The sequence below is a fragment of the Sebastes fasciatus genome, chromosome 7 (assembly GCF_043250625.1).
Source record: "Sebastes fasciatus isolate fSebFas1 chromosome 7, fSebFas1.pri, whole genome shotgun sequence".
NCBI lineage: Eukaryota > Metazoa > Chordata > Actinopteri > Perciformes > Sebastidae > Sebastes > Sebastes fasciatus.
This window is the reverse complement of record NC_133801.1, coordinates 21,349,087-21,375,753: the sequence shown is the minus strand read 5'-3', so window position 1 is coordinate 21,375,753 and position 26,667 is coordinate 21,349,087. Positions and strand designations below refer to the sequence as shown.

At 40.3% G+C, this 26,667-nt stretch overlaps 2 protein-coding genes across 4 annotated transcripts; one reads left to right on the top strand and one right to left on the bottom strand.

The window, feature by feature from the left end:
• Nucleotides 1-443: 443 nt before the first annotated feature.
• smc4 (structural maintenance of chromosomes 4) lies at nt 444-19,883 on the top strand. Of its 3 annotated transcripts, none has more exons than XM_074642216.1 (24): nt 444-642; nt 2,025-2,179; nt 3,160-3,350; nt 3,947-4,138; nt 5,194-5,370; nt 7,472-7,636; nt 8,170-8,297; nt 8,478-8,618; nt 8,991-9,141; nt 11,046-11,210; nt 11,309-11,542; nt 11,744-11,929; nt 12,087-12,248; nt 12,511-12,736; nt 13,374-13,450; nt 13,845-13,997; nt 14,120-14,246; nt 14,479-14,668; nt 16,441-16,585; nt 17,092-17,265; nt 17,659-17,841; nt 17,968-18,200; nt 18,334-18,517; nt 19,571-19,883. In XM_074642216.1, exons 2-24 carry the CDS (start codon nt 2,038-2,040, stop codon nt 19,733-19,735), a joined length of 3,891 nt encoding a protein of 1,296 aa, XP_074498317.1. In that variant the 5' UTR covers nt 444-642; nt 2,025-2,037; the 3' UTR covers nt 19,736-19,883. The 3 variants fall into 3 exon arrangements, with proteins under 3 accessions (XP_074498317.1, XP_074498316.1, XP_074498318.1); XM_074642215.1 differs by having other exon boundaries at nt 444-689; XM_074642217.1 differs by lacking the exons at nt 444-642; nt 2,025-2,179 and adding an exon at nt 2,252-2,440.
• trim59 (tripartite motif containing 59) lies at nt 19,738-26,646 on the bottom strand. Its single transcript, XM_074642221.1, is given in 6 exon segments — nt 19,738-21,942; nt 21,945-22,515; nt 23,544-23,753; nt 24,163-24,384; nt 24,471-24,748; nt 26,024-26,646. Coding segments are annotated over 5 exon segments (1,287 nt in total). The 5' UTR covers nt 24,726-24,748; nt 26,024-26,646; the 3' UTR covers nt 19,738-21,913.
• Nucleotides 26,647-26,667: the final 21 nt, after the last annotated feature.

Here is a 26,667-nt window from a genome sequence, read left to right as displayed (position 1 = left end):
CAAGTATCGCTCCTTGAAAATGGATATTTTTGAATTATCAGTACAAATGACATCTGTTATATAAATGCATTTAATATGACTCATTAAAATCAAACTAACTTAAATCGTTATCCATCGATATATATATATATATTTCCTAAAATAAACTATCTAGTAGTAATAGTAGTAACTAGTAAACTATCCCCCCGGACGAGACTTCCTTCTACTGTAACCAGGCAACCGTTTGAACATGTAGAAACTATAGTCTTTGAATCTGACAATAATCTTAAATAATATAAACATTGTAAAGAATAAGTATTGTTAGTTTATGCGTTTTTTTTCTTTCTGAGTACTGACTATGTCATATGATGATTATTATAGGCGGAGTTGGCTTCGTCCCCTTTTTTTGAATTTGGTGTGTTTTTTTTCCCCTGCCCTTTGAACGTACCACGGAGCCTTGCGTCAGTTTGTAACGATCGTGGTTCGACGGCTCAGTTTAGGCGCCATTTACAAGTTAGAGAGTCTTCAAGCAGGAGGAGAGCGACCGGAATCACACGGGGGATAACTAGCTTTATGTGGATTAGATTCGCACAAAAAAGTTTGGATTACTTTTCCGTCGCGATCGTGATTTTGGAGCCATAAAGGGAAGACTCTTGACAGACCGTGAGCTTATATATTACGGAAGGTTTCATTGAAACATTTAGAGCTGAGTAAGTTAACGGCTGGGTTCCGTCTATTTGCTGAAATGCATCACGTTAGTTTACATCAATAACACCGTAACTTGAGTTTTTAACATCAACTACGGTGGGAAAACGTGCTTATCAACGTCAACAATAGTCCTGAATGTATAAAGATTGCTCTCTTATTTGACTTATATTACATTTTAAGCTTTTTTCGTAGTCACACACATACACCCCCAACAGTAACATTACGACTGTCTCAGCTAATATTAACGTTGCTTAGCAATACATTTGTCTGTTTAACGTCAGCTACTTAAGCTTTACGTTAAATGCTTTTAAGAGAACGTTAACTTTTAGTACAGTTACAGTGCAGATAGTTGCTACGTTACAGTTGCTAGTCAACGTTACCCTTTACGTTAGCTTCAGCTGCAGTATTTCACATTAGATAGGTAGCTACAGCTGCTAACTTAACATAGCTGAAAATAGCGCAAGTAACGTGGCAAAGTTTCGCACAACGAAACCCTGTAGCTCAAGCTAGCTTTACTTTTTCTGAGGTAACCTACTTAACTTGGCAGACGTACGTGTAGTTTATTAACTCCCACGTTACCGTTAAGTTATCTTAACATTGGTTATTTGAATGCACTTTTTCCAATTAGCTAGCAAGTTAGGTTGCCATGTCAAACTTTACACCCCCGCCCACCAACATTAAAAGTTGATTCAAGTTAATATTAGTGTCAGTTTTTGCGACCTCGAACTATTTCAGGACGTTGTGTCCAGAGAGTCTGTTTTAGCTGCGTCTATTCAGTAATAACCAGGCTATGATAAGAGCTGTGTGGAGAGAGAGGATTTAGCTATTTGCATAATTTGTTTTCCAGTTATGCGTTACTTTATTATCCAGTTTTTTTTTCTCCATCATTGCAGCAAGGGTCGCAAACTTTGCAACCTACCTTAGATGCAGAGGGGTACTAAAAACAACTCTGTCCCAGGAGGAGGCCATTCATTTTTTTACTGTTTGGGTTTTGGTGTTAGAATAGCATCTAATTTGCTGCTACACGCAGATTGACAGGCTGGTCGTTCTCCATCTCATAATCAGGCTGAGAGCCTTTATTTATTTTTTTAATAACTCACTTAGTTCAGGTCATGTTGTTACTTTTATCTATTGTAAAAAAATATATGAAAAATCTAGCTACTAGCAGTTAGATGGGCGTCAGTGTGTGGATGCGACTGTGGTAATGATTAAAGCCTGACTACGGTAGCTGCGTGTGACCGACTTAAAAAGTGGAGTTAGGGGGGAGAGATTGACAGGCACAAAAACCACTCATGGATATTCCCTTTCTTTTTTTTTCACAAATGAAACCCCTTTAGATTTTTCAAAATCATGCCGTCTAAAAGTGCAAAGAGCTCCACTGCCAAGCCAAGAGGGAAAGGGTCGCAGCCTCGGGATGACTCCTCAGACGAGCTGGATGTACCCCCTCGAGAAACCAACTCCAATGGCCAAGAGGAGGCACCGCCGACAACTGGCAAGTAACAAAGGCTGTTTTGGTGTCTGTGAATCTAAATAAGTTGTGTTCACTCCGATGGCGTTGTGCGTGTATTGCCTGTACTGCTTAGTGGCCAGTTGCCACAGCTGTGAAGCTTTTTTTCTTTACTTAAAACACGTAGTTAGAATGGCTTTTTTTTTCTTTTCTAAAGTGTCAGTCATCAATATGATTTTTGAGATGATTTTGATATCGTCGAGTGTACTTCTTCTTCTTCCCCGGATCTTCTTCTCCGCAAACGAGGTAATTTTATTTCGGATAATGAAGTGTTTTATGGAGTACATCAAAAAGGGTGGTGTTTATTCTTATAATTTGTTATAATAAATTGCATGCGAAGCTTATAAGATGCACATCAAGTGGTGTTTCTTTATAATGACGTTGAAATGCTTCACTAGGGTGTCTAAATTTACAAACATCGACCCCCTTTAGCTTGTTTATGCTTAATGTGAGCACAATAGATTTTGGGACAGGTCGTTTGGTGGCTTTGGTGTGATGGCAACAAAATCTATATATAATGAACACAAAACAAGATTTTTTTTCATTGTCTGCTTTGTTTTGAGTGCAGTTCAGTGTGAGTGGGAAATGTGACGTTCACGATCGAAATTTTGCACTTCAGTTATTTTATTATTATCGACGTGAAATGAAATGTGGCGCATCTACTGTGAACGCGTCTCTCTCTCGTGGAGGAGCGTTTTTTGTATAATAATGTTTGTTCATAAGCGGCCATGCAGTTTCTCTTTTGTGTTCAAGAACAAAGAGAAATAAACGCCTGTCAACTTTCTCGGGAGTCGTTGTGTTTGAGTTGCTGTTGCAACTTGCTGCCTGTGTGTTTTTGTTTGTTTGTTGTTGTTTTTTTCTGCTCCTCTACCCCTCCCCCCATGCACCACTGTCCCTGTCCCCCCCCCACCACCTGAAACGACTCGCACAGAGGAATAAAAAAGTTTTCTTTCTGTGTGCCACAGATCCGTCTCACGGGGAGGCTGCCGAGGCGGTTGATAACCGAAGTTTGGAGGAGATTCTCGGTAGCATCCCTCCACCCCCGCCCCCAGCAATGACCAATGAACCGGGCGCTCCTCGCCTCATGATAACACACTTAGTTAATCGCAACTTTAAATCTTACGCAGGCGAGCAGATTCTGGGGCCTTTTCACAAGGTACTGACCAAACATGGTTACAAATGTCAAAACCCTTGCTGTGGGAAATACTTTGTGTTAATGTGTTGTGTTATAAGCTCCCAGATTTACCACCATTTTGCAAGTGTCAATTTTATTTTATTTTGTCTTTTTTAATGTCATATTAAGCAACTCTACATGTTGATTTGTGTAGTGGTAGACGCAACAAACAGTACAAAATTATGAATAATACTATATTATAACATTTATTGAGTTAAAAAAAATATTCAAAGTGGAACAAATCACACAACTCCATTTTGATTTAGTGAGTGTATTGAGCAAGGGGTGGTGAACTAGTCATGTGCTGACATTTACCATAAATTATAACTTTCCTTAAACTTACTTTTTTTCACCTTTTTCTGCTCCCCTGATTAATCTGCAAATATAAGTATATTAAAGTAAATCTTAACTACACCCACTTGGATTACATTGACAATCACAATCTTACTATGCTTAAATGTTAATACATAGCGTGTCATGTTTGTATTAAAACAGTATTTGTTTGTGGATGCATTCTATTTTTATATAATTGATTTTGACTTTCTTTTTTTTTATCTCTTCTCTCACCTTTCTCTCAGCGCTTTTCGTGCATCATTGGCCCAAATGGGAGTGGGAAGTCCAATGTGATAGATTCAATGCTCTTTGTGTTTGGATACAGAGCTCAAAAGATCAGATCGAAAAAGCTCTCGGTGCTGATTCACAGCTCTGATAAACATAAGGATGTGCAAAGCTGCACTGTGGAGGTGCATTTTCAAAAGATTATTGATAAGGTATATATATCTATCTCTCTGTCACACAGATACACACTACCCTCACTCTGGCCTCTCTTAAATTAATCAATACACAGTCCGAATTGAAAAGGGTGATTTAGAAATATTTTCTAGTGGATATATATTTTTCTAGAATTTTAAATGTATTTTGTCCTCAATGCTCAGGAGATAATATCGCCACACAATGATCACACCAGTGACTAAACAGAGACTCAAAGCAGTCATGGAAGTTACAACTAACACCCACACATGCCATAGTCAATTCATAATGTGCTAGAATTGATTTCTCTATTTTTAACAATTAAAAAAAAAAAAAAATCCTCTAGTGACTAAGTGCTACTTATTTGATTTTTACAGTGAAAAGTCAATAAAATAGGTGTTTGTATAAAGAGAAAAATGTAGTCTTTTGCTTTAAATCACAAATTACTTTGAAAATTGACTCCAGTGTAAAGAATTAGAGTTACACATGTTTCTATATTGGATCTGCCACAGGGGGTGTAAGTTTTGACTTGCCCACTGTTAAATATTTCTAAGTCTTTCTGTTTGGTCCAGCAGTTCACAGTAAATTAAAATCAAGTTGTTAAACTAATGGTATAATTATATAAATTCTGCCAGCTTTACAATCTGCAATTTATGAAATTTAAAAAATATTTTTTAAGAAGTGGTGTACACAATTTAGATTATAAGACTTGTTTTTAAAATTATTACACTTTTAGGTAAATGACAAAGCTTTTTGCAATGCATTTATAATCTCATCATCGTATCTAATGTGTTGTTCACATTTTGTAAATGTAACATGATAGAATACACTCTAATATTGATGTGGTGTATTTACATGCTAGAGTAGCTGGCTTAGATCTGTTGTGTGCTCTTTAAACAAACCTTTTTCTGAATAGTTTTTAATGTGCAGTGTTTTTCTCTAACCACTCTCAGTGGATTTGTCAGTATTATGAGTATTATCATTTGATGTGTAGAAGAGCTGTAAGGAGTTTCTCCTGAACTGTTCTGCACTAAGCTGCTCTCTGTGTCCTCTGCCCCTCCCCCCTCTGAGCCAGGAAGGAGATGACTACGAAGTCATCCCCAACAGCAAGTTCTATGTTTCCAGGACTGCCAACAAAGACAATTCCTCAGCCTACCATATCAATGGCAAGAAAGCCACATTCAAAGAAGTGGGGGCTTTACTCCGAAGTCATGGCATTGACCTAGACCACAACAGATTTCTGATCTTACAGGTAATTGCAAATTTTTTAAATATAATTTCCTCTTCCACTTCTAACTTTTTTTTATGCTGTGACCATCCCATTCTGTCAGAGATTTCCTGCTCTTCGTTCTCTGCTCATTTCTCAGTTTTCTTTGAGTGTGCCATGGCTAAATTTTTTAAAGCCATGCCTGTCTGTGGGAATAACCTGTTGCACTGGAATTGTTAAGGAGAGGATGAGCCCTCTGCCAGCCCTTAGACTGCTATAGCAGCGCATCATGGTTTGAAACAATGTGGAAAAGGTGCGAACCATTATTTGCTGCTTTAGAATTTTAAGGAAAAACATGGACCTGGATGTGAGTGGCCGTAGTTGAACAACTAACTCACATTTTGTAGTGTTTGGAATCTTTTTTTTTCTTCTTTTTTTTTATGAGGTTGACCCTCCAGTGGGGGACAGGTTGGACTTCCCTTTCCCTCCCTTTCTCATTTACCTGCCACGCTTTAGCAGCACGTAAATATTGGCGTGTGAGAATAGCCCCAACCCCAATATTAGCAGTGCTGCTTCAGTGTGGCTGGATCAAACACCCTCCATTACCATGGCTTTAATATTGGTTACATCTTTTTTTTACCCCCACTGTGAATGTAATACATTCTTGTTTATGTTTTAATTATTTTTCTTGGTTGATTTATTTATTTATTTCTTTTTTATTTAGCATTGTGTGGCACTGAGTTTGTACCACTTCACTAGTTACACTCCTACCCCTTTGGATTGTTTTACATGTGTAACCTACCCATTATTACTGATTAACCCACGGCTTATGGGGTGATGACACAGGTCAGAGCAGAACAAAATGGCTGATGTAATCTTTGTTGCCCCAATTTTATTTTTTTATATTTTTTTTACAGTGTGGTAGTTTCAGGTGAACACTTCGTTTCTACCCTCCACTGTGGTTTTGTGGTTAGTTGGTTGATTACATGTGTCCTACTTGTTTTTTTTCGGTGTGTGTGTGTGTGTGTGCTGTCCCTTCTCACTCTTCTTAGATGTTAAATTTTCAGCTCTCTGTGTATGACATGGCTGCAGGGGTATGGGAAGAGGCTTTAGCTTTTCTCCAAGGTCACTTTTCCAGGCCTCTGGCTAAGGGGAAACTGTCTATTTTGTGCACTGGTCAGAACGGAGGATGACAGGGGATCTCCCCTAGCTCTCTACTCTACTTCTCTTTTCTTTCATACATAAAAGTAATATGTGAGCTGCCTTTTTCCCCTCCTACATATAAATAAAACATAATTCGGGACTTCGATTTTTCTGTATCTGCAGTTAATTTGTGTTTAACATTAAATGTTTTATGTAGAAATATATAGTTTTTTTAAGCCAGCCTACATCAAAAAATAAATAAATAAATAAAAATGAACACATGTTCAGACAAGTTAAATTACACTGGAGTTGTAAGAGGTGAGTTTTCCCTAACTTGGGGCCAAGTAGTATGTATAGTATTTGGAAATTCAACCAAGGTGTTGCTACAAGAAGTCAAAATTTGCATTACTGCTATTAAAATAATTAAATTAGATAATTATAATTTTAACACAAGTTGTGTAATGGGCAGTGATAGTTGGTGGGGTGGTGATGTGTAATGTGTTGTAACAACATTAATACTTCTAAGTGTCCTGAAGCAGTTTAGCATGACTGTGATGACACTATTTACTCATTCATCAGATTGAATCATATCTATATTTTATTTTATTTTTTATTTTTTATTTTTTTTTAAAGAATGGGTTGTTCCGCATTTTAATTTATGTTCTCTTTTTGTGTAGCCCAGTGTAATACTGGTGGTTATTCTCACTTTCTCTGAGTGGGAAAAGCCATTGTGTTCTCAAAGGGAACTTCTAGAAAAACTAAATGTGTATATTGTATGTGACTGTATGTATCTGCCAAGTTGTGTGTGTAGCAGAACAGCATTATTTTTCATTTTAGAGTTATGAATTCACTTGATCACATATCTTAATAGTGAGTTTTGTAGGCATTTTTTGTTTTTATTTATTTAATTATACAAGTGTTTTATTAGAACTTTTAACTCTGTGTTTTCAGTGAATGATTGCGTGCATGTCTTTGTCCATGTGTTGTTGTGGATTGTACGTAGGGCGAGGTGGAGCAGATCGCCATGATGAAGCCTAAAGGTCAGACGGAGCACGACGAGGGCATGCTGGAGTACCTGGAGGACATTATCGGCTCCTGCCGCCTAAAGGAGCCCATCCTAACCCTGGCCCGCCGCATTGAGCTACTCAATGAGCAGAGGGGAGAGAAGGTGACACACACACTATCTGCTCACACACTCATAAGCTAACCAACTCTCCTTCCTGCGTCCTGACTTCATGTGCTGGGCATTTATACAGTAGAGGTTATAGTTTGAAGAGTTTTTTAGTTTTTGATGCACATATCTAAGATGAAAATAATATTTGTTTTATAGCTGTGTAACTGTGAAGTATGTAAGATAAGTTGGTACTTGGCTGGGCCAAATGCCCCAGACATGATTCATGGTTTTTCATAGAAAATCTTTTGTGCACAGATATTTACTTCTGAAGATTGTGCTATCTTAGTATATTGACAATACATTTTTTAAATTTTTTTTTTATTGTACTATATAAATAAGCTGAGACTGGAGTGATTAAAAACAAATAAATGCTATTGTAGCTTTTATCAAAATATCATCAGAATGATTGACATGCTGTAAAAACATTTTTTTTTTTACATGTCACTAATGCATATAATTTATGTCTAGAAATGTTATTAAAGTTCTGTGACCTGATATTAAGTACTGCGATATGTTCACTGTCCTAGCTAAACCGAGTAAAGCTTGTGGAAAAGGAGAAGAATGCTTTGGAGGGAGAAAAGAACAAAGCGGTGGAGTTCCTCACCCTGGAGAATGACATCTTCAAACACAAGAGTCGGCTCTGCCAATATTATGTGTGAGTGCACCAGCACCATCTCTCTCTATTCTGTACAAATTAAACCATAATATAATCTCGTAAAATTTCAATATAGACCCAACAGTAGCATAGAAAAGAAAAAAAATCCACTGAATGAATGCCAATTTTATACTCACTAAACTATAATGACTTACCTTACTGTTTTCTCTTTGCCATTAGTCATGATCTGCAGAAGCGTGTGGTGGATAAAGAGCAGGAAAAGCAGAAGATCTTGGAGGATACTAAGGAACTCACCGAGAAAAATGCAAAGATTTCACAGGAGACAGAGAAAATGAACCAAGAGATCAAAAATGTGGAGAAGTAAGGCATTTTTGTGCTTCTTCTTCCTCTTCTTCCCCTCTAACAACCAATGTTACATGCTTAGAGGGTTACTAACCCAGAAAACTGTTGTCCCCCTGCAAAAAAAAACCCTAAAAAACAATGGGTGTAAACTTGATGATGCCATAATTTCATAATTTTTGGTCTTCGATCACCATAGATTATTTTAAAATATGATTTACTATGAAGAGTTTGCTGTGTTATATTACAGAAATTGAGCATATTATTATTTGTTATGTATGCATTGTTTTGCATCTTTTAGTATTATCTTAGTTTATCTAATATTTCAGTTGATTTTTCCACGATTGACTCGAGTGTACTCAGTAAAAAAAAAAAATGCCGTTCCTCCACCAGGAAACAAAATAAGCTCAACAAGTACATTGAGACCCAGAAGGAGAAGTTCACCCAGCTGGACCTGCAGGACGTTGAAGTGCGTGAGAAGATTAAACACTCCAAAAGCAAGAACAAGAAACTGCAGAAGCAGCTGGAAAAGGACAAAGAAAAGGTGTGTTGGCCTTTTTTAAAATTGTGGTCCACTATTACAAACAGTTCAATTGCTTCGTTTAACTTGGTATCACTGTTTGCTACTCAGCAGCAGTTGTGATTATTTCACTCCCCGACAGTGTCACAGAGGCACACAGTCACATACTCTGTCAGGAGAGCATAATCATAGCCATTTTCCCATAATTTACAATGCATATCCATTAACAAATACAAGGTTGCACTAAGTCAAGACAAGCCAGCACCAGTATGTGTATGACACTACACTGTAACTCTGTTTATTTTGTCCCGCGGCCAAGAAAGAAACATGGGCACTAAAAATACAATTTCCGTTGCTTATAAAAAAAACACAAGGGTTGTTGTTTTGAGGCCTGGAGAAAAAAGATATTTGTCAAGGCTGTACAGAAACCTAAATGAATTGCACAATTCAACAACATTTTAACTTCTTACATGTTTCGTTTGAATCAAATTCACTTCACTTGTAGGTCGATGTTCATGTTTTACAGTTTTAAACACACAACAGTGTACTGTGTGTTTTTTTTTAAGAATTATTCATCGTACGTTGTCTACCTTTTTTTAAATTTCAATATTTTAAGAGTGATAAACATGGATTCTGCAGTGATACATTTCCTAGAGATACATGTTTTTAAAATGTTTTTGTTTTTTTTTGTGTGTGAAAATTAAGCAAGTTTTACAGATAATATAAATTTGTGTAAAAATATTACAGGTAGTGTAGCGTTTTAAACAAAAAGCCTGGCTATTGGAAGAGTTATAATTTCCAAAGAACTGTAACTGACATCATTCTGCATGATAGATACAGCTTCACAAAGCAAGTACAGTGAAATTTCGTTTTCACACAAAAAACGTGAATATTGCTACTAACAGATATTGGTCACATGATGCCCTATGTGACCAAAAAAGGATGCTGTCTCAGTTGCAAAAGTGTGTACAGACCTTTCTTCATTTTTTCACATTTTTTCTTACCATGGGCAAAGACAGATACATGTATTTCTTTTAGATAAATTGACATTATGCATAAAAATAATAATAAATCCTGCTTAAAATTGTAAGTCAAATTTCATGGCAGGAAAAGCCCTAAACTAGCCACTAGGGGGCTGTGAAGTAACACACAAGTTGTTAGTGTGCGCCTCTTGATAGCCCACTCATGCTCTGTTTCACTATTAATTATGTTCCAGTTTCTCTAACTTACTGAAACACTTTTTCACACAAGCGTAGAGTTACTGTAGGTATAGCTTCTCATATCTCCCTCTCTGCTCTAAAACGATCTGCCCCACCTACAATGGCTGCGCTCTGGAAGCGTCTTGGTCAGAGGGGGAGCTGGGCAGAGGCAGGCAGACCTCTGGGGAGCAGTGTTCTGCTGTGTGGTAGTCAACTATGGCCTGGCTTGTGTAACACTCCCAGCAGCCACATTCACATTTCACCCGCAGTTAACCCTACAAAACATAGACTATATACACACACACACACACACACACACACACACACACACACACACACACACACACACACACACCACTCCTTGCCTTGTCTCAGCCCTGCCAAGCGGCAGATTGTTGTGCCAGTCTTAACCAGGGCTCGCTCAGTCCTCAATGTGTGTTTATAGTTGATTACAGTTGTGTGTTTTGGCCTGCTTCTGAATGTGTAGCACAGTTGCTCGTAACTGGCGCTAAAAAGCGTATTCAATCCATTTTACTTTATGCCTCTTGTCTCCTAATAAAGTCTTCACTGATCCTTTAATCTCATCATCTAATTTAAGAGGTAAAGGGGTTCTTACTCTGTGGTTGGTTGTGTATAGATGATGATTTGTGTCCTCATGTTGAACCTAGACAGGTGTAGCCACACACCTCATGTGTTTTTGTATGTCCTCCTGTCTGGCTCATCTTTCAGCTGGAGGAAGTGCGCGGTGTTCCAGCCAGCAGCGAAAAGGCCATCTCTGAGGCAACAGCTCGCAAGGAAGAGGTGGAGAAGCAGAAGGTGAAAGAAGAGAAAAAACTTGAGGAGGTGATGGAGAGTCTGAAGGAAGAGACCAGCGGATTGCAACAGGACAAAGAGGTATGTGTGTGTATATATATATCTTGGTGTTAGTTTGTTGCATGCTTTGTTTAACTTTTAGATAGTAAACTTTCCTCTCCTCTTTCTGTATTCTCCAGACCAAAGAGAAAGAGCTGATGGAGCTCAGTAAGGCCGTAAACGAGACCCGATCTCGTATGGACCTGGCCCAGTCAGAGCTCGACATCTACCTTAGCCGCCACAACACCGCTCTGACGCAGCTCAACACGGCCAAGCAGACACTTCAGACGACCTCTGACACACTGCGCGAGCGCCGTGCCGCCATCAAAGACCTGGAAGTCAAAATCCCCCAGAAAGAACAGGAGCTCAAAAAGGTAAAAACCCCGACATCAGCGTTGTCGTTTACTTTGTTTATTGTTCAGGCAGCATTTACATGGGACATTTTGCATCTCATTAATGTAAGTACCTTGTGATGAAACCACTACACGTCCAGCTGGTGCTCACTGCATCTGTTGACTCTTTCTGTCCAGTGGATGCAGTTAATCGCTCCTCTCTTCTTCTTTTTTTCTCTGCAGGACGAGGGAGCGCTGGAGCGGCTGATGAAGACGGATAATGAGACCAGGGAAGTGGTGAGGGAAATGAGGCAGAAGGTGGATGAAGCCAAGAGCTCTCTGTCCTCCAACCGCAGTCGAGGACGGGTCCTGGATGCCCTCATGCAGCAGAAGAAGAGCGGCAGAATCCCTGGCATCTTTGGAAGATTGGTAAAAAAAAAAAAAAGATGTTATAAACTATACAGAGTTACACAGATGCAATTTAATTCCACCAATTGATTTTATTTGACTTTTTAAGCCTTCAATGTCTGGAATGAGAAGCAGAAGTCTGTAGTAGCTGTATTCTAAATGATTTTTGTGCTTGTAGGGAGACCTTGGAGCCATTGATGAGAAGTATGATGTGGCCATTTCCTCTAGCTGTGGCGCTCTGGACAACATCTTGGTGGATACCATTGACACAGCTCAGAAATGTGTCATGTTCCTCAAAGAGCAGAACATCGGGTTCGCCACCTTCATTGGTCTTGACAAGGTAAAGAGTGTAAACGGATGATTTAGTCTCTTTAAGGATAGATTGGTGTCTCTAGTACTGATGTCAGTAGCCGGTCAAGTGTGTAGTTCAGTGTCTTTGACCACTTAAAGTTGTACCAGTTTGTTAGTGAGATTTCTAAATACGTACAGTACATTTACTAAACTTTAAAACTATGTTGAGCTATTCAGGTTTCCGCTGATATCACAAATAATATCCTCACCTTGCTGCTTGGTCTCATTTCATCCTCACTTCCTTTGCTCAGATGAAGACGTGGGAGAGGAACATGGCTCCCATTCGCACCCCAGAGGACTGCCCTCGTCTCTTCGACATGGTGCGCGTGAAGGACGAGAGCGTGCGACCGGCTTTCTACTTTGCCCTAAGGGACACCCTGGTGGCCCAGGACATGGAGCAGGCCACCAGGATGGCCTTCCAGAGAGACAAGCGTTGGAGGGTGGTCACCCTGAAGGGACAGATCATTGAGATGGCCGGTGGGTGGCTCACTTTTTCTGTCACAGCTTTACCTGGCTGGTCTTAAGGGATGGGTATCGTTAAGATTTTATGGATACTACTACTCTTATCGATACTCCTTATCAGTTTGGTTCTTTATTGACACTCTTATCGGTTGTTTTTCATTACTAAATAATTGCTTTTTAATGTACTACTTAAAAAAAAGACTAAATTCAGAACAGAGTTGGAATTTATTTATATTTTAAATATAACTAAATGTTTTAAAGCAGCAACAGTAATGTTTACAAAAGCAGAGTCACAATATAAACTCAATAATCTCACTGGAAACAAATCTAAAATGTCAATAAAATAAAGGAGGAGCTCAGCCCCAACACAGAGAGCAGAGGAGATGTGTGATAATAAATTACACCAAAACATTAAAAAGTACAGATAAAAGATGCGATAACGTCGGAGCTTATCAATACTCTGGTCTTTAATAATTTAGCACTGGTGCCCGGTTGATACTGGGTTCCGGTACCTATCCCTATTGGTCTTTTTTTTCTCTAGCTTGCATACTAATAATACATAATGTGTATATATATAAGATAATATATTCTATTTTCAGGAGTCCGATTTTCTTTTTGTTAATCTCCCTGTGGTCTGGTGTGTGCTTCACAGGAACCATGACTGGAGGAGGAAGAGCGATGAAGGGCAGGATGGGCTCCTGTATTGGTACTGAGGTCCCCCAGGAGGAGGTGAGTGTTTATCAGATGTCTTATTAGAGAAGAAAATGTAAATAAAATGTTTTTCGCTTGATTTAAAATAACCTTTTTATATAAATTCATTAGATTCTAACCTCTTGTTACTGAGTTCATGTAAATGATGTTCATCTTTTACTTGTGTAGAACTACCTTTTAATACAAGTGACACTATTTTCTGTATTTAGTTTATTGTCGTTCACACTGTCCAAGTGGGCGAAGCAAGCTTCATAAATAACTCCTAATTCCTGTTGTTAGATAGTAGTATTGAAGTTTTACCTTACGTTTCCGTGAATTAATTCTGAGATACTGGATGAAAATGGACCCATCAGATAATCACCACAGCAGGCCGTTAGTGTGAGACGTGATGATTTTCATGTGTTCTGTGCAGCTTGACCGTATGGAGAGCAAGCTGAACGAGAAAGTGTCGAAGCTGCAGGACTGCCAAGAGAAAAAGCTGCAGCTGGAGGAGAGCGTCCAGCGCCTGCGGCCACAGCTCCGAGACATGAAGAACACCCTGGAAAAATACTCCAAAAGCATGACCGTACGGCACAATACACATTCTCCTTTTAATTCGCTGTTTCACTCATTTAGTGTATTTGTGATCTCCGCTCTGAGCACGCCTGTGTCACTGAGTCGTTTCCTCCTTTCTTTCATTCCCTTCAGAGTCTAGCTGAACAGGAGGTTCACCTGAAACTTCAGATCAAGGAACTTGAGGCCAACGTGCTGGCTGCTGCCCCGGACAAGGCCAAACAGAAACAGTTGGAGAAGAGCCTGGATGCCTTCAAGAAAGGTAGGGTTCCTCCTGTAAACTGTAAAGAGAAATATTGTTGTTAATTGTTAAATATGTTCACATTTGATCTCCTGTTAGACTAAAATGACACTCCGCATAATCGAATGGTGTCAAAATGTTCCTATTGCGTTATTGGTTTTATTTCTAAATGAGTTTACGTGACTGATTCATGAAAATGTTTACTCCGTTTTTCTCGTTCTGTCCCGTCATATCCCCTCTCTTGCTCTTTCAGACTATGACGCAGCGTCCAGTAAGGCTGGGAAGGTGGAAAACGAGGTGAAAAGGCTCCACAACCTGATCGTAGACATCAACAGCCACAAGCTAAAAGCTCAGCACGACAAGCTGGACAAGGTCAACAAGGAGCTCGATGACTGCTCCTCCACCATAACCAAGGCCAAAGTGGCCATAAAGACAGCTGACCGGTGAGGAACTCATCCGTGTTTAAGCTCTGTAATTAAGTGTTTGTTTAAAGTCAGATGGATCAGCTGAATTATGTTTATCTATCTAGTGGGAAACGGCCCTTACCGGGGTTCTGAGTGGATTTAATTCCACTTATCAGACTCACCAAGGAAGTTACTATTGTTTCCTTAATACTTGAGGATACTAACATCTGTGCCAGGTCTCTTCGCATCACATATAAGTAGCATTAGCTTCCAGTAAGCTTCACTGAATTCCTCTCTTCTTCCTGTGTTCAGTGTTGTGGCTGTAACAACTAAAATGGGCATCTAGTCATCATCAGTATCTGTAGCTGTGGGCAGAGCAGCCTGGCAGCAGTCTTGTCCGATGTAGGAAGAAGACACCGGTGGCTGCATGTGACACGGTTTTGTTCGGCTGGAGGAGCCATCGAGCCAGTTGGAAAACAGCGGAGCTAAACCGAGGCGCACCGAGGCAGCCTGTGTGAAAGCTCCTCTTCCTTGATGTCAAGTACAGCCTTGATGTATTTGAACTCGCAGCGAGGAAGGGGGCGGCAGTAGATGTTTCTTTTTGCACAAACACTGCAGTTAACTGTCCTGTAACGTTTGAATGGACTCGACATGGAACTTCTTCCTATTGGAGAAGCATGTTTGAAAGCTATTATTAAACAGATGGATGAACATAGCACTGTTACAGGAGATTTAATCTTTCAGGAGCTGTTGCATCTCCAGTGCAAGAAAAGATCTCTGACGTTGGGGTTTAACCACAGTAATAGAACCATCTCTTTTCTCTAATGACCAAGCTACATTTTTAATGAAGTTCACTCTAAAATACACATTGTAGATGCCTTTTATTGCCTCTAATTCTTTCTGATAGCTGATTTTTGCCTGCCTTATCATCACACAAGTGTTGTCATTGATCTGTATTTATATTTATGTTTGGGATGATTTCACAGGCATACCCATATTCATTTGATCGAGTGTCTCAGTGCAGCAGTGCAGGGTCTACGGCTCGCCTTGTTTAGCGAGTAGTATTAATGAGCCACATCAAATCACCGCTTCACCCTCGTACAGTAGTCTGACAAAAGAAATATAAATCCGTTAGAACACCTGGGATTTGTATTTAGCTGTATTGAAACATAGTGTAAGTGTTAATAAAGGTTTTAGTGTTGATAGCGGACTTTTAGAAAAACAATCTGAAGAAACTAGTGCGGACTTTTTACTTTTGCAATGTCTTCGTCTTCCAGTGTGTGTACACAGAAAAAACGTTTTCAGTCGTCCCTCTCACGTGCGTCTGACTGAACTGTTGTTCTGTTCAGTCCAGCCGGCTACACAGGCCACGTAACGGCTAGCTTCGGGTTGCAATTTAAGCAACAAATATTTACCCTTTTAAGTCTATTTTCAACGCAGAACTACAGTGTTTTATGGGTTGGGCTCTGAGTGCTGCCAAAACACAGGTGACCTACACTCGAGACTGTGCCTGAACACGCCCTGTGTAGATACAAACAGAGCTGCTCTGCTAACATGCGGCTCACGTTACGCCTCCTGTTAGCGTGGATTTGCTTTGATAAAAACATCAGATCCTGATGCTTAAAGTTGAAAAGCCGTCACGGAGCTGAGATCTTTGTAACCCGTATAGACGAGACGGTTGCTCTGTCACTCAATAGCAGTTTTGTTTTTGCAAGACTGAACCTGACATCAGTAGTGTTTCCCACTCGCACACATCTTAACCTCTACCCCTCTGTCAGGCTAATATCTGTCTTTTGTCCTTTTTTCTGCAGCAACCTGAAGAAGTGTGAGGAGGGTGTGACTCGCGTGCAGGAAGAGCTGGAGGAGAACGAGAAGTCGATGGCTGAGCTCACCGAGCAACTGAAGAAGCTGGAAGACGAGGCCGGGGAGGTCATGAAGGCCTGTCAGGAGGCTGAGGTAGGCACTCCTTATTCACTTAATGTTTAAGGCTCATTGCTTTTGTTTTTTCTACAGATTTTCACAGAAATTGTCCAGATATTTTATACCACTATGTCCAAAAGTAGTAGATTTCTGCTCCAAGAGACATTCATGACAGTAGTTTATTGTAAACCTGGCTATAGCTAGGATTATTCATCTTGTCATTTGAAAATAAAGAGAAAATTTGCTGATTATAATTCACAGAAAGGAAAGAAAAATGCAATAAACTGTTGGAATGCAGTGTTGAAATATGATTTTTACTTTTTTTTTTTAATCAAAAGACACACTGATAAATTCACCACTCCTATTTACAGTTACAGTCATTTTATTTTTAAAGTTAAATAATGTCTATTCTCTCTCTCATGTCATGGATACTTATGTCCAACTTGTTTTTCTCTAGCTGTGTAGAATCACCACATCTAAATTCATTTGAAGTAAACATTGAAATAAGATGAGTACCACTGTTTTTGTCTTGTTCTTCACAGGCAGCACTTCCTGAGGTGCAGGAGCAGTATCAGGGGGTGTTGAAGGAGATAAAGGTCCTGCGGCAGCAGGAGCACGCCATGCAGGAGGAGTCCCTCAGCGTCCGGCTGCGCATCGAACAGATCGAGGCGAACATGACTGAACACAACAACAAGATCAAACACTGGCAGAAAGAGGTGGGTGAGGAAGGGAAGAGTGTGAATTCAAGTACAAGTTGGGTTTTATTATTATTGTTACTCTGGCTGTAGGCTGTATTGGAAATGAAAACATTGTTCTCACCAAAAGTAATAGTTGAGAACTGAAAGCCCTGCGACAAATTGGTCCGATCAGGTGACGAACAGTAAATGCTTAATTTTTCCTCATCAATCCTAATTCAAATCAACTTGAAGACAATCCTTTTATAATAACTCACTACTGATGTTGTTTTAGTTAGTCGTATCAGGGGCTCTGCTTTTCTTTGGCACTGTTTTAATTCTTTAACTTTAACATTTTTTTTTTTTTAAATGGTCAGTGAGTGTATAAGTTATATATTTGACTGAGTGTTAATTCATCTTGTTTATATTCTTCAGGCCACCAAGCTGTCCATTCATACCATTGAGGGCATGCCCGCAGAGCAACTTCCCGTGCTTACTGACGCTGAACTCGAAGAAATCGCCAATCCCAACGTCATTATCAACAAGATGATCACGTTAGAGACCAAGTGTGCTCAGATGAAGCCCAACCTCGGGGCCATCACCGAGTACAAGAAGAAGGTATGCACAAATATGAACAGGCATCTTTTCTATCTTAACATTTTGAATCTTACACTGCTGGTGATATTTCTTCAGTTTTACAGCAGCTTGTGTCATTGTGTGTGTGATTGTGTGTGTGTTTTTCAGGAGGAGCTGTACCTGCAGCGCGTGGCTCAGCTGGACGAGATCACCACAGAGAGGGACCAATTCAAGCGTGGCTACGAGGACCTGCGCAAACAGCGCCTCAACGAGTTCATGACCGGATTCAACATGATCACAAACAAGCTGAAGGAAAACTACCAGATGCTCACACTGGGTGGCGACGCGGAGTTGGAGCTCGTGGACAGTTTAGACCCCTTCTCCGAGGGAATCATGTTCAGGTAAGAGGAGAAAAAATAAACTGCCCAAAAAGACTAAAGACATCCTGTTTACTACTTTTCTAGACATAAATCATGTCCTGATTTTCTGTTTCTCACTCTCTCTCTCTCTCTCTCTCTCTCTCTCTCTCTCTAGCGTGCGTCCTCCAAAGAAGAGCTGGAAGAAGATCTTTAACCTGTCAGGTGGAGAAAAGACCCTCAGCTCCTTAGCTCTGGTGTTTGCTCTGCACCACTACAAACCCACACCGCTCTACTTCATGGACGAGATAGACGCTGCTCTCGACTTCAAGAACGTCTCCATCGTGGCCTGTTACATCTATGTGAGTATTGGACCTGTGTGTTAGGCGATAAGGCATGCAACGAAAAGTAATTTAACATTTTTAGCCAGTTAATTTTCAGCCCTGTGGTGTAATCAGGGCTGTTGTGTAACGCTGGAATAACGGGGGAGTTCAGACGAATCACCTGTTTATGGGAGCTGGAGCAAAACAAAGTACTAAGCCTTTAAAGCTGCAGTGGGTAGAAATGGAGGAAATGTGATTTTTAAAAAAAGCTATTTTTATAAAACAAATATATCACTATATACGGTCACTATATCCTGACCGTAGTGCATGAGACAGGTAATCTGAAAAAAATAATGTGCCTCTGTCCTCCGGTTTTCTAATGGCATCTGCAAGATTTCACAGACCGGAGGAAAACAACCAATCAGAGCCCAGTTGGAGCCTTGCTGTCTATTAGCACTCCGATCAACCGGTCAAACTAGGCAGCGCTAATCAAATATGAATCAATATTCAGTTACTGTAATGCATATGTTCACTTCATTCTTCAGGCTACAATTTGAGAGGTCCTCTGCAGCAGCAACACGCTATATAACATTTGATTAATGGTGGAGAAACAACAAATCAGTTAAGTCGACGGATCCTTTTCATTCTCTGTGGAGAGCAGGAGATCCGGCTGCACGTTGCATGATGGATCAGGCACAGCGAGTTGACTGACCAGTTGCTGTATTTCAATTTGCATAATCATGACTCAACCTCAGCTTTATGCAAATGAGGTCCGTCCATCAAAAGGCAGCAGGCTCGCCAAACCCCGATCAAACTGTCAAACTAGGCAGCGCTGAGCTGATATGAATTAATATTCTGTTACTGTAAAGCCTATTTTTTGCCTCAAATGTTTTCAGAATCATCTTGTAGTGTACTGTTGAGCTGTAAAATGAGAAAGTTTGTGACAGAGCAAACCAAACCGTTTCGGGTTCCGTCGCGTCTTTCCGTTTGTTGGCCGGACTCGGTGGATCTGCACCATTAAAACGAAAATCTCTAACCTCAATCTCTCTTCAGATCAGTAATTTCTTTTTCCTTTCCCTCATCTCTGTGCAGGAGCAAACAAAGAACGCTCAGTTCATCATCATCTCGCTGAGGAACAACATGTTCGAGATCGCCGATCGTCTCATCGGCATCTACAAAACTCACAACACCACCAAGAGCGTGGGAATCAACCCCAAGACCATCGTGTTCAAAGAGCACGATGCGGTCACTGCTTAAACTTTTCTGTTTTACTTTCCTTTTCACAAACGACATGTAAATATTTGTCTTTTTTTATCTTGTCTTTTACAATGAAATGCTGCTATTCTTTCTTTCTTATTCTATCTTTACTTTTTACTATCTGAACCAATAAATAGTTTTCTGGCAAGATTGTTTCCTTAATGCAGACACCCACATGTGCAACAAACATAAAACTTTGGGAATATATTTTTGATGAAGTTGTATTTAAAGTGTCAAAACATAATGTTCCAGTCACTGAACTTATTAGAGCGGACCTGAAAGATATTTTTGCAACTATGACACATTATGTTTTTATGCTGAAAATTTAATAAAATCTTTTGTTTCCTAAAATGATGTGCGTCAAATTAAGTATCCCAGTAAACAAGCTCCAATGGTAAAGTGCATAAGGCTATATTTAAAATATATTTTTAAATACAACTTGTGCAAGACTAGCACCAACAGTCATGATTTGTCTAAATGTGTGCACTCTGGTGATGTTCTTCCGTGAGGTCATGTGATGTCGGACTCCATATTTCACACTACAAAGACAACTGTAGCGAGCATCAGTTAATTGAGCTCACTGCAACACTTTGAGACATACTGCAACTCTAATAGACTTGGAACTCATCTCACACTGGCATGGCTTTTTTCTTCTTCTTTTAATTATGAATACAACAAAAAACTAAAAAGCATTCAAACAAATGTATTAGAACGTTTTTGAAAATACAGGAACTGAGAATAAGTTTAGAAAAATACAACGGGTCTAGGTAACAACATTTTGTTTGTAGTTAGAAAATTGCTGAAAACATTGATCAACATGTTATTTTCAGTATGTGATGCTTGCAGTAGCATATAAGCAGTAACGTTTTGCATAATACCTGTGTACATAAATCAATATTTAGGAATACAGCTTGGCATACTGATATCTGACAGACACTCAAGCTGGTGTTTCAGTAAACATCTGTGCTTGAGCAAAATAAAGTAACATTAGTGGGATGCAAAATAGACTATCAGTGCACCATTGTAGTAGAAAGAGCAGAGCTATTGGTCCTGGTGGAGGTACAGTCCACTACAACAAGGCTATTAGAAGTGGGGCGAGGTAAAGGCGTGATGGTTCCAGGTGCAGACGCTCTGAGCTGTGCATCACTGCAACATGATCTCAGGTCCTCTGTGTGTCTGCTTCCTCTCAGCAGCCTCTACAGTTCACATACAGCTCCAGTCAGTGTAAACAGCCTTGTGTAAGGAGATACATGTGCAGCTGTACCGATGTCCTGACCTAAGCTCTCCGACACGACGGGAAAGCTACTGAAATGTCCCACTGCGTGACGGGAAAGATGTCTTTAGGCACCAATTTAATATTCATGGAACACCTTCCCCACTTGTATAGCAAAACGTTATCTATGTTAAAATGTATGATTAGTGTTTCATAAGATAAGTGCTTATTAGTTAGGCAGTATGAACATAAGTAAGGGATAATGTACGGTGAGACGGTCATTGCTGTGATATAAACCCCTTCAGGGCATCTTGCATCGCTCTGAAGGGGTTTATTACACAACAATAATGACCCGCTAGCTGTACATTATCCTGCTTATTACACGGCTACTTACTTAAGAAATCAATAACTTGACGCCAAAATGGTCCGCCAGAGTCCGACATCAGAACTGCATTCATAGCAACGGTCTGTTATAAAGAAATAACACCACAGAACGCATTGATCGACCGATCAGAATCAGGTATTCGACAAAGCCGTGTAATAACATTGAATAACACACCCCAAAGAGGGACATAACATTTGACAATAACACAATTCAAAACAGATGAACGGCTACATAAACTGCTCAAATTTGGAAATAACTTGAATTTTGAATTTCCTGTGCGAGTCATATCTCATATCATATCTCATGCTTCCCCCTGGTCCGCATTGAACGACTAGGAATCTTTGAAATGAGGCTAAAGGTGATGAAGTTATTTGTTATAATTCAATTAATTTGATCATTTTGTTGTTCCCTAAACCTGCTTTCAATATTCATTTATTCATTGCCTGATTTTTTCCAGGACAATAGCAATAGCAGGTGTTTAAAAGGTATTTTAAGGTGGATTTGTTTCTTTACTACAGGAGTGCGGAAGTGAAGCTTTCTCAGCTTCTAAATACGAGTTGAGGGTTCCAGTTTTGGTGTTTCAGTGGGTTGTCAGAGTTTTAAATAACGAGCCAGCTGCTGGAAGGCCTTTGCACCCGCTGAGGAGAGGTGAGAGCTCCATCTTCCCGCGGCGTCCTCCGTCACTGCGTATGCCGACCCCGCCGCGTCCCAGACAGATGTGATCAGTTCGCTGCTGAAGCCGTGGACCAGCTGACTGAACTGAGAGAGCAGAGAGAAGCCGAGCGACGCCCCTCCGACCGGGTTGACCCACAGCGCCGCCAGCAGCAGCCCCAGCAGCACCACGGAACAAGTGGGCTGCATCTCGAACCACAAGTTCTGAATCAGGGACCGATCCCTTCCGGCTTCGGTTTCCACGCCGGCCTCCACGCCGCCACATCTGGCGCAGCAGCACACCTTAGGGACGGGTGCTTCCTCCAGGCTCCCGATGGTCACGGCGGGCCAGTGCTGCTGGAGGTGCTCCGCTGCCCGCGGGGTGACGGAGAGGTTTACCACCGAGGGCAGAGGGATTTTAATGAACTCCTCCACCCTCTCTCTGAACAAATGCACCTGCTCCAGGAAGACCAGCGGCGAGTCCTCCTCCTCTACTGATGAACCCAGGGACACCAGGTCCAGCTGCTCTTCCTGCAGGAAACAGGACGGTTATCAATGCAGTTTTTTTTTTTTCAATTAGCTTGTTCCTGCTTCTCAATATGAGGATTAGCTGCTTTTCTCTGTTTTATACAGTTTTAAATTCTAATATTTGGGGGTTTTTTGGATTGTTTTTCAAGATGTCACCTCGGACTCTGGGAAATTATGATGGACTAAACAATAAACATAATCGTTAGTTCAACGCTATACGCCAGAATACAAAAACACACAAGTATTTTAATCACAATTAAACATCCCAGACCAATTATCAAGATTATAAACAGCATTACTGTCAACACTCCCAAATTCCTCACTAGTAGAGGTCCATTTTCGATAAGATTTAGGGTAACCTAGTAGCTTTTCACATCTATCAATAAACTGTTCATCTGTCAAATGTTTCAAAAGTCGCTTATAGTCTTTATAGATATTTAAATCAATATCCTCCTCACAAACACTAACCACACACTCACATATACACTTGTCTTTTTTGATATATTTACTGTATTGTTATTATTATATATATCTTGTCCTAATTGTTTATCACTATTATGTAGTCATATTATTTCTTTATATTAATCTTGTCTCTAGGTGGAGGCTTCAGATAAGCCCAGTGGGTTTTCTGCCTCTTCCTGCACTTTATATTATTCATTTTTTGTTATGTTGTATAGTCTTAAAATTGTGCAAAACAAATAAACAAATAAACAAAAACTCAAGTCATAATTACGAGAGAGAAACTCAGATATATCCGACATGGCAGTAGATCATTTCAAGGTGCCTGAAAACCAAACAAACACGGACGCCTCACGTCAAACAAAAAAGTCCGTCATTGAAAGTAGCTAAATCCAAATTCAACGGATATAACGCTAAATGTTTGTACCACATAATGACCACACATTGCATGGCAGTGGAGCACCACCAGCATCTGGCGTTCAACGTCTAATTGATTACTATTGTTCATGCTAAAGTGAAATGATGTGTGCTATGATCTGATATAAATTGGCCGTTGAAACGCTGAAACGTACCTGTAGCTCCTTCACTTTGTGAATGAGTGGGTCGTAGAAGCGGGACACCTCTCCGCCGGCTTTATCCAGGGCCTCCAGGTAGGCGTGTCTCTTCCTGGTCAGCACCACCTCCAGCGCCTGGAAAAACTGGTTGACCTCCTGTCGGTCCTGCAGCACCAGACCCTCACAGCGGGCCTTCTCCTGCTCCAGCTGCTCGCCCAGCTCACACACCTGACAGAGGGAGAGGGCACGACAGGAAGGTTTTTCTTTCGGGAATATCCATGTTGAGTATCTTTCCACATGAATTTGGCCATATTACATATTATCATTATTACTACTCAGGTGTAATTCAAACTGTGCCATATTTTCAGGTGGGATTTCATTTCATTCTCACTGTCTAATATCATTTTCCAGTTGTGCAATTTTGTTAATAGTCTGTTTGTCAATACTGTATATACTGCTCCTATTTTTATACTTCCTTCTATTTAAATGGTTCATATTTTGTTAAGCTCTTTTTTTTTTACTCTGTTAGTTGATGCATCTTGTTTTTTGCACTATCCCCTTTGCTGCTGTACACTGCAAATTTCCCCACTGCGGGACTAATACAGGAATATCTTATCTTATTGAGAGGATTTCCTACCTGTGCCCATCTCTGCTCAGAGAGTCTGGCCAGCAGTAGCGACGGAGTCTCTTTTTCTCTGATGAACGCCGCCTGCAGATCGTCTATGGGATGGCCCTGGTGCTGCCCGACCGTCAAACACAGCCCGCAGATCAGCTGCCGGTCCTGGATGCAGTACATGTTGAGAGGCTGCCTGTGGTGCTCCTGACAGGAAGGGGGTCGCGGCACAGTGTCGCTCTGGTACTGAGACAGCCAACAGACATGCAAGACGAGATGAGTATAGGAGGATTTTCATTTTCAGACTGACAGATTTCAGATTTCTCTCCTACTTTCTCAATGATGGCCCGCAGAGATACGTTGGAGGGCAGAGACTCTACGCCCATCGGGGGCAGCTCCATCACGCTGCGGCAGTGGGGGCATTTTAGCGGCAGGCGGAGCGGACGCCAGATGGAGTAGTTGGTGGACACCTGGAGCAGGTTGTCCAGGCAGGACTTGCAGAAGGTGTGCGAGCACGGCAGCACTCGCGGGTCAGAGAACAGAGAGTAGCACACAGAGCACGTCAGGTCCTCCTCTAGGTTGTCCATGGTGGAGACTAGAAGAAGAAGGTCTGGTAGAACAGCAGGATGGATGAAAAGCTAAAAACACATTCACTTGCTACAACTGTAAAGTGAATATAACCTGGTGACGACTAATGGGACGGAGTTTAGAAAGTCAAACAACAGAAAATTTAACTATTTTAATAATCAATTCATTTGTTTTCCGAGCAACAGTTGAAGGTTCCAGCTGTGTGACTGATTTAACATTTTCTTTTTTGTCATATATGACAGTAAAGTGAATATCTTTGGGTTTTGGACTGTCTATTTTTCTGATATTTTAAAGACAAAATGATTAATTTAGAAAATATTCAACAGATTAATCAATAATGAAAATAATCTTTAGTTGCTTTAGTAGTTGCAGCATTTTCACGACTGTGTAAAACCCATTTTGCAAGATCATCTCTAGTCTGTGACTGTCAGTGTGTTATACACTAATTAGTGCTTCTCTATATTAACAGTATGGATTGCCTCACTTGAGTGAGTCGAACCATCTTGTGCTGAAAAACAAGAAAACAGCCAAAAACCGGCTCAGCCCCCATTAGAGGATCATTTATGCTGTGGTGTGTGTGTGTGTGTGTGTGTGTGTGTGTGTGTGTTCTCTCCTCCAGTTACAGCTTGCACCGCAGTGACAATAGGAGGCCTTCTGCCAGCACCCACCCAGTCCACACGCGCGCGCACACACACACGCACGCACGCACGCACACGCGACAGGCTGTTCAGTTGTGCAACTGACCCCAAAAAACCTGATCCATTATGGAGACAAACAGCAGCACCTTTGGTGGCGCCCAGGTTCAAACAGGTAACAGGTGTCCTGCTGCTGCCTGACCAAATATTATCAATTCATTCATTTTAGCCATATGCACACATAATAATGGGTACTTTTAAAACTTAACTTTTTTAACTCTTTAGTGTGAATCAACAATCATTAAATATAACTGTTTTCTTTCACAGGATAAGAAGCAAATAAAACTCAATGTTTGGGTTCATGGACGTTAATTTCGGCAACACCCCCAAACAACCAGGAGATCTAGTGATCCACATGATAAACTGTCTTTATTGATCTTCTATTTAAACTAATAACTTGACACTCCCCAAACACTAGTTAACCTCACGTTATAGCCACATTAACAAGTTGTTGCAGCTACTTTCTAATCGACCTGTCAACCATTTGTTATCGTCTGTTTTGTGTTTTATCATCTAGGTTATACGTTTCATTCATGGTGAACACAACGTACATGATTTAAAAGTATGTTTTCGGTAAGAGATGTTGTAGTTTTTAGACTCACCGTGTGCTCGGAGCAAAGCAAAGCAAAGTGTGTCTGTCCACAACAAGCGCTCATTTCCTGTTCCTCCACGTGTTGCCTTCACGGGCTTCAGGACATTCCCACTACGGAGAGCAGCAGGAGGTGGACATGGTTGAAATACTAACTTTTAATTTAGTTAGTTTATTTTTTATTTTAATGTCAGCTTTTTGAGCACGTTCAAATGCTTGTGTTAAAAATACAGAAAAAAAGGCAACAGTTTTAAGATGTCTGATATTTATTTATTATAATTATAATTATTATAAGAATGAATAATGATGTATTTATTGGTGTATTGTGAATACTGTTTTTGTTTGTTTGTTGTCTGACTTGGTGGCAATCGAATTTCCCCACAGGGATCAATAAAGCTGTCTATCTATCTAACCATTTTCAGACTTTAGTTGTTTGAATCGACATTTCTTCCGCAAATAAAAGAAAATGTAAACATAATAGTTCACCTTTGTAGCGTTTTTATCTTCATTATTTCAATCTTGGAATAAATCTTGGCCTGTTTGACCTCATGTGGGTGTACCTACTCCACCCCTGTTATAACCGCTATATTTCCGATAGTCCTGAATGCATCATTTTTATTTCCTCTACTACGCATGCGTATAAAAGATCCTCCTTGA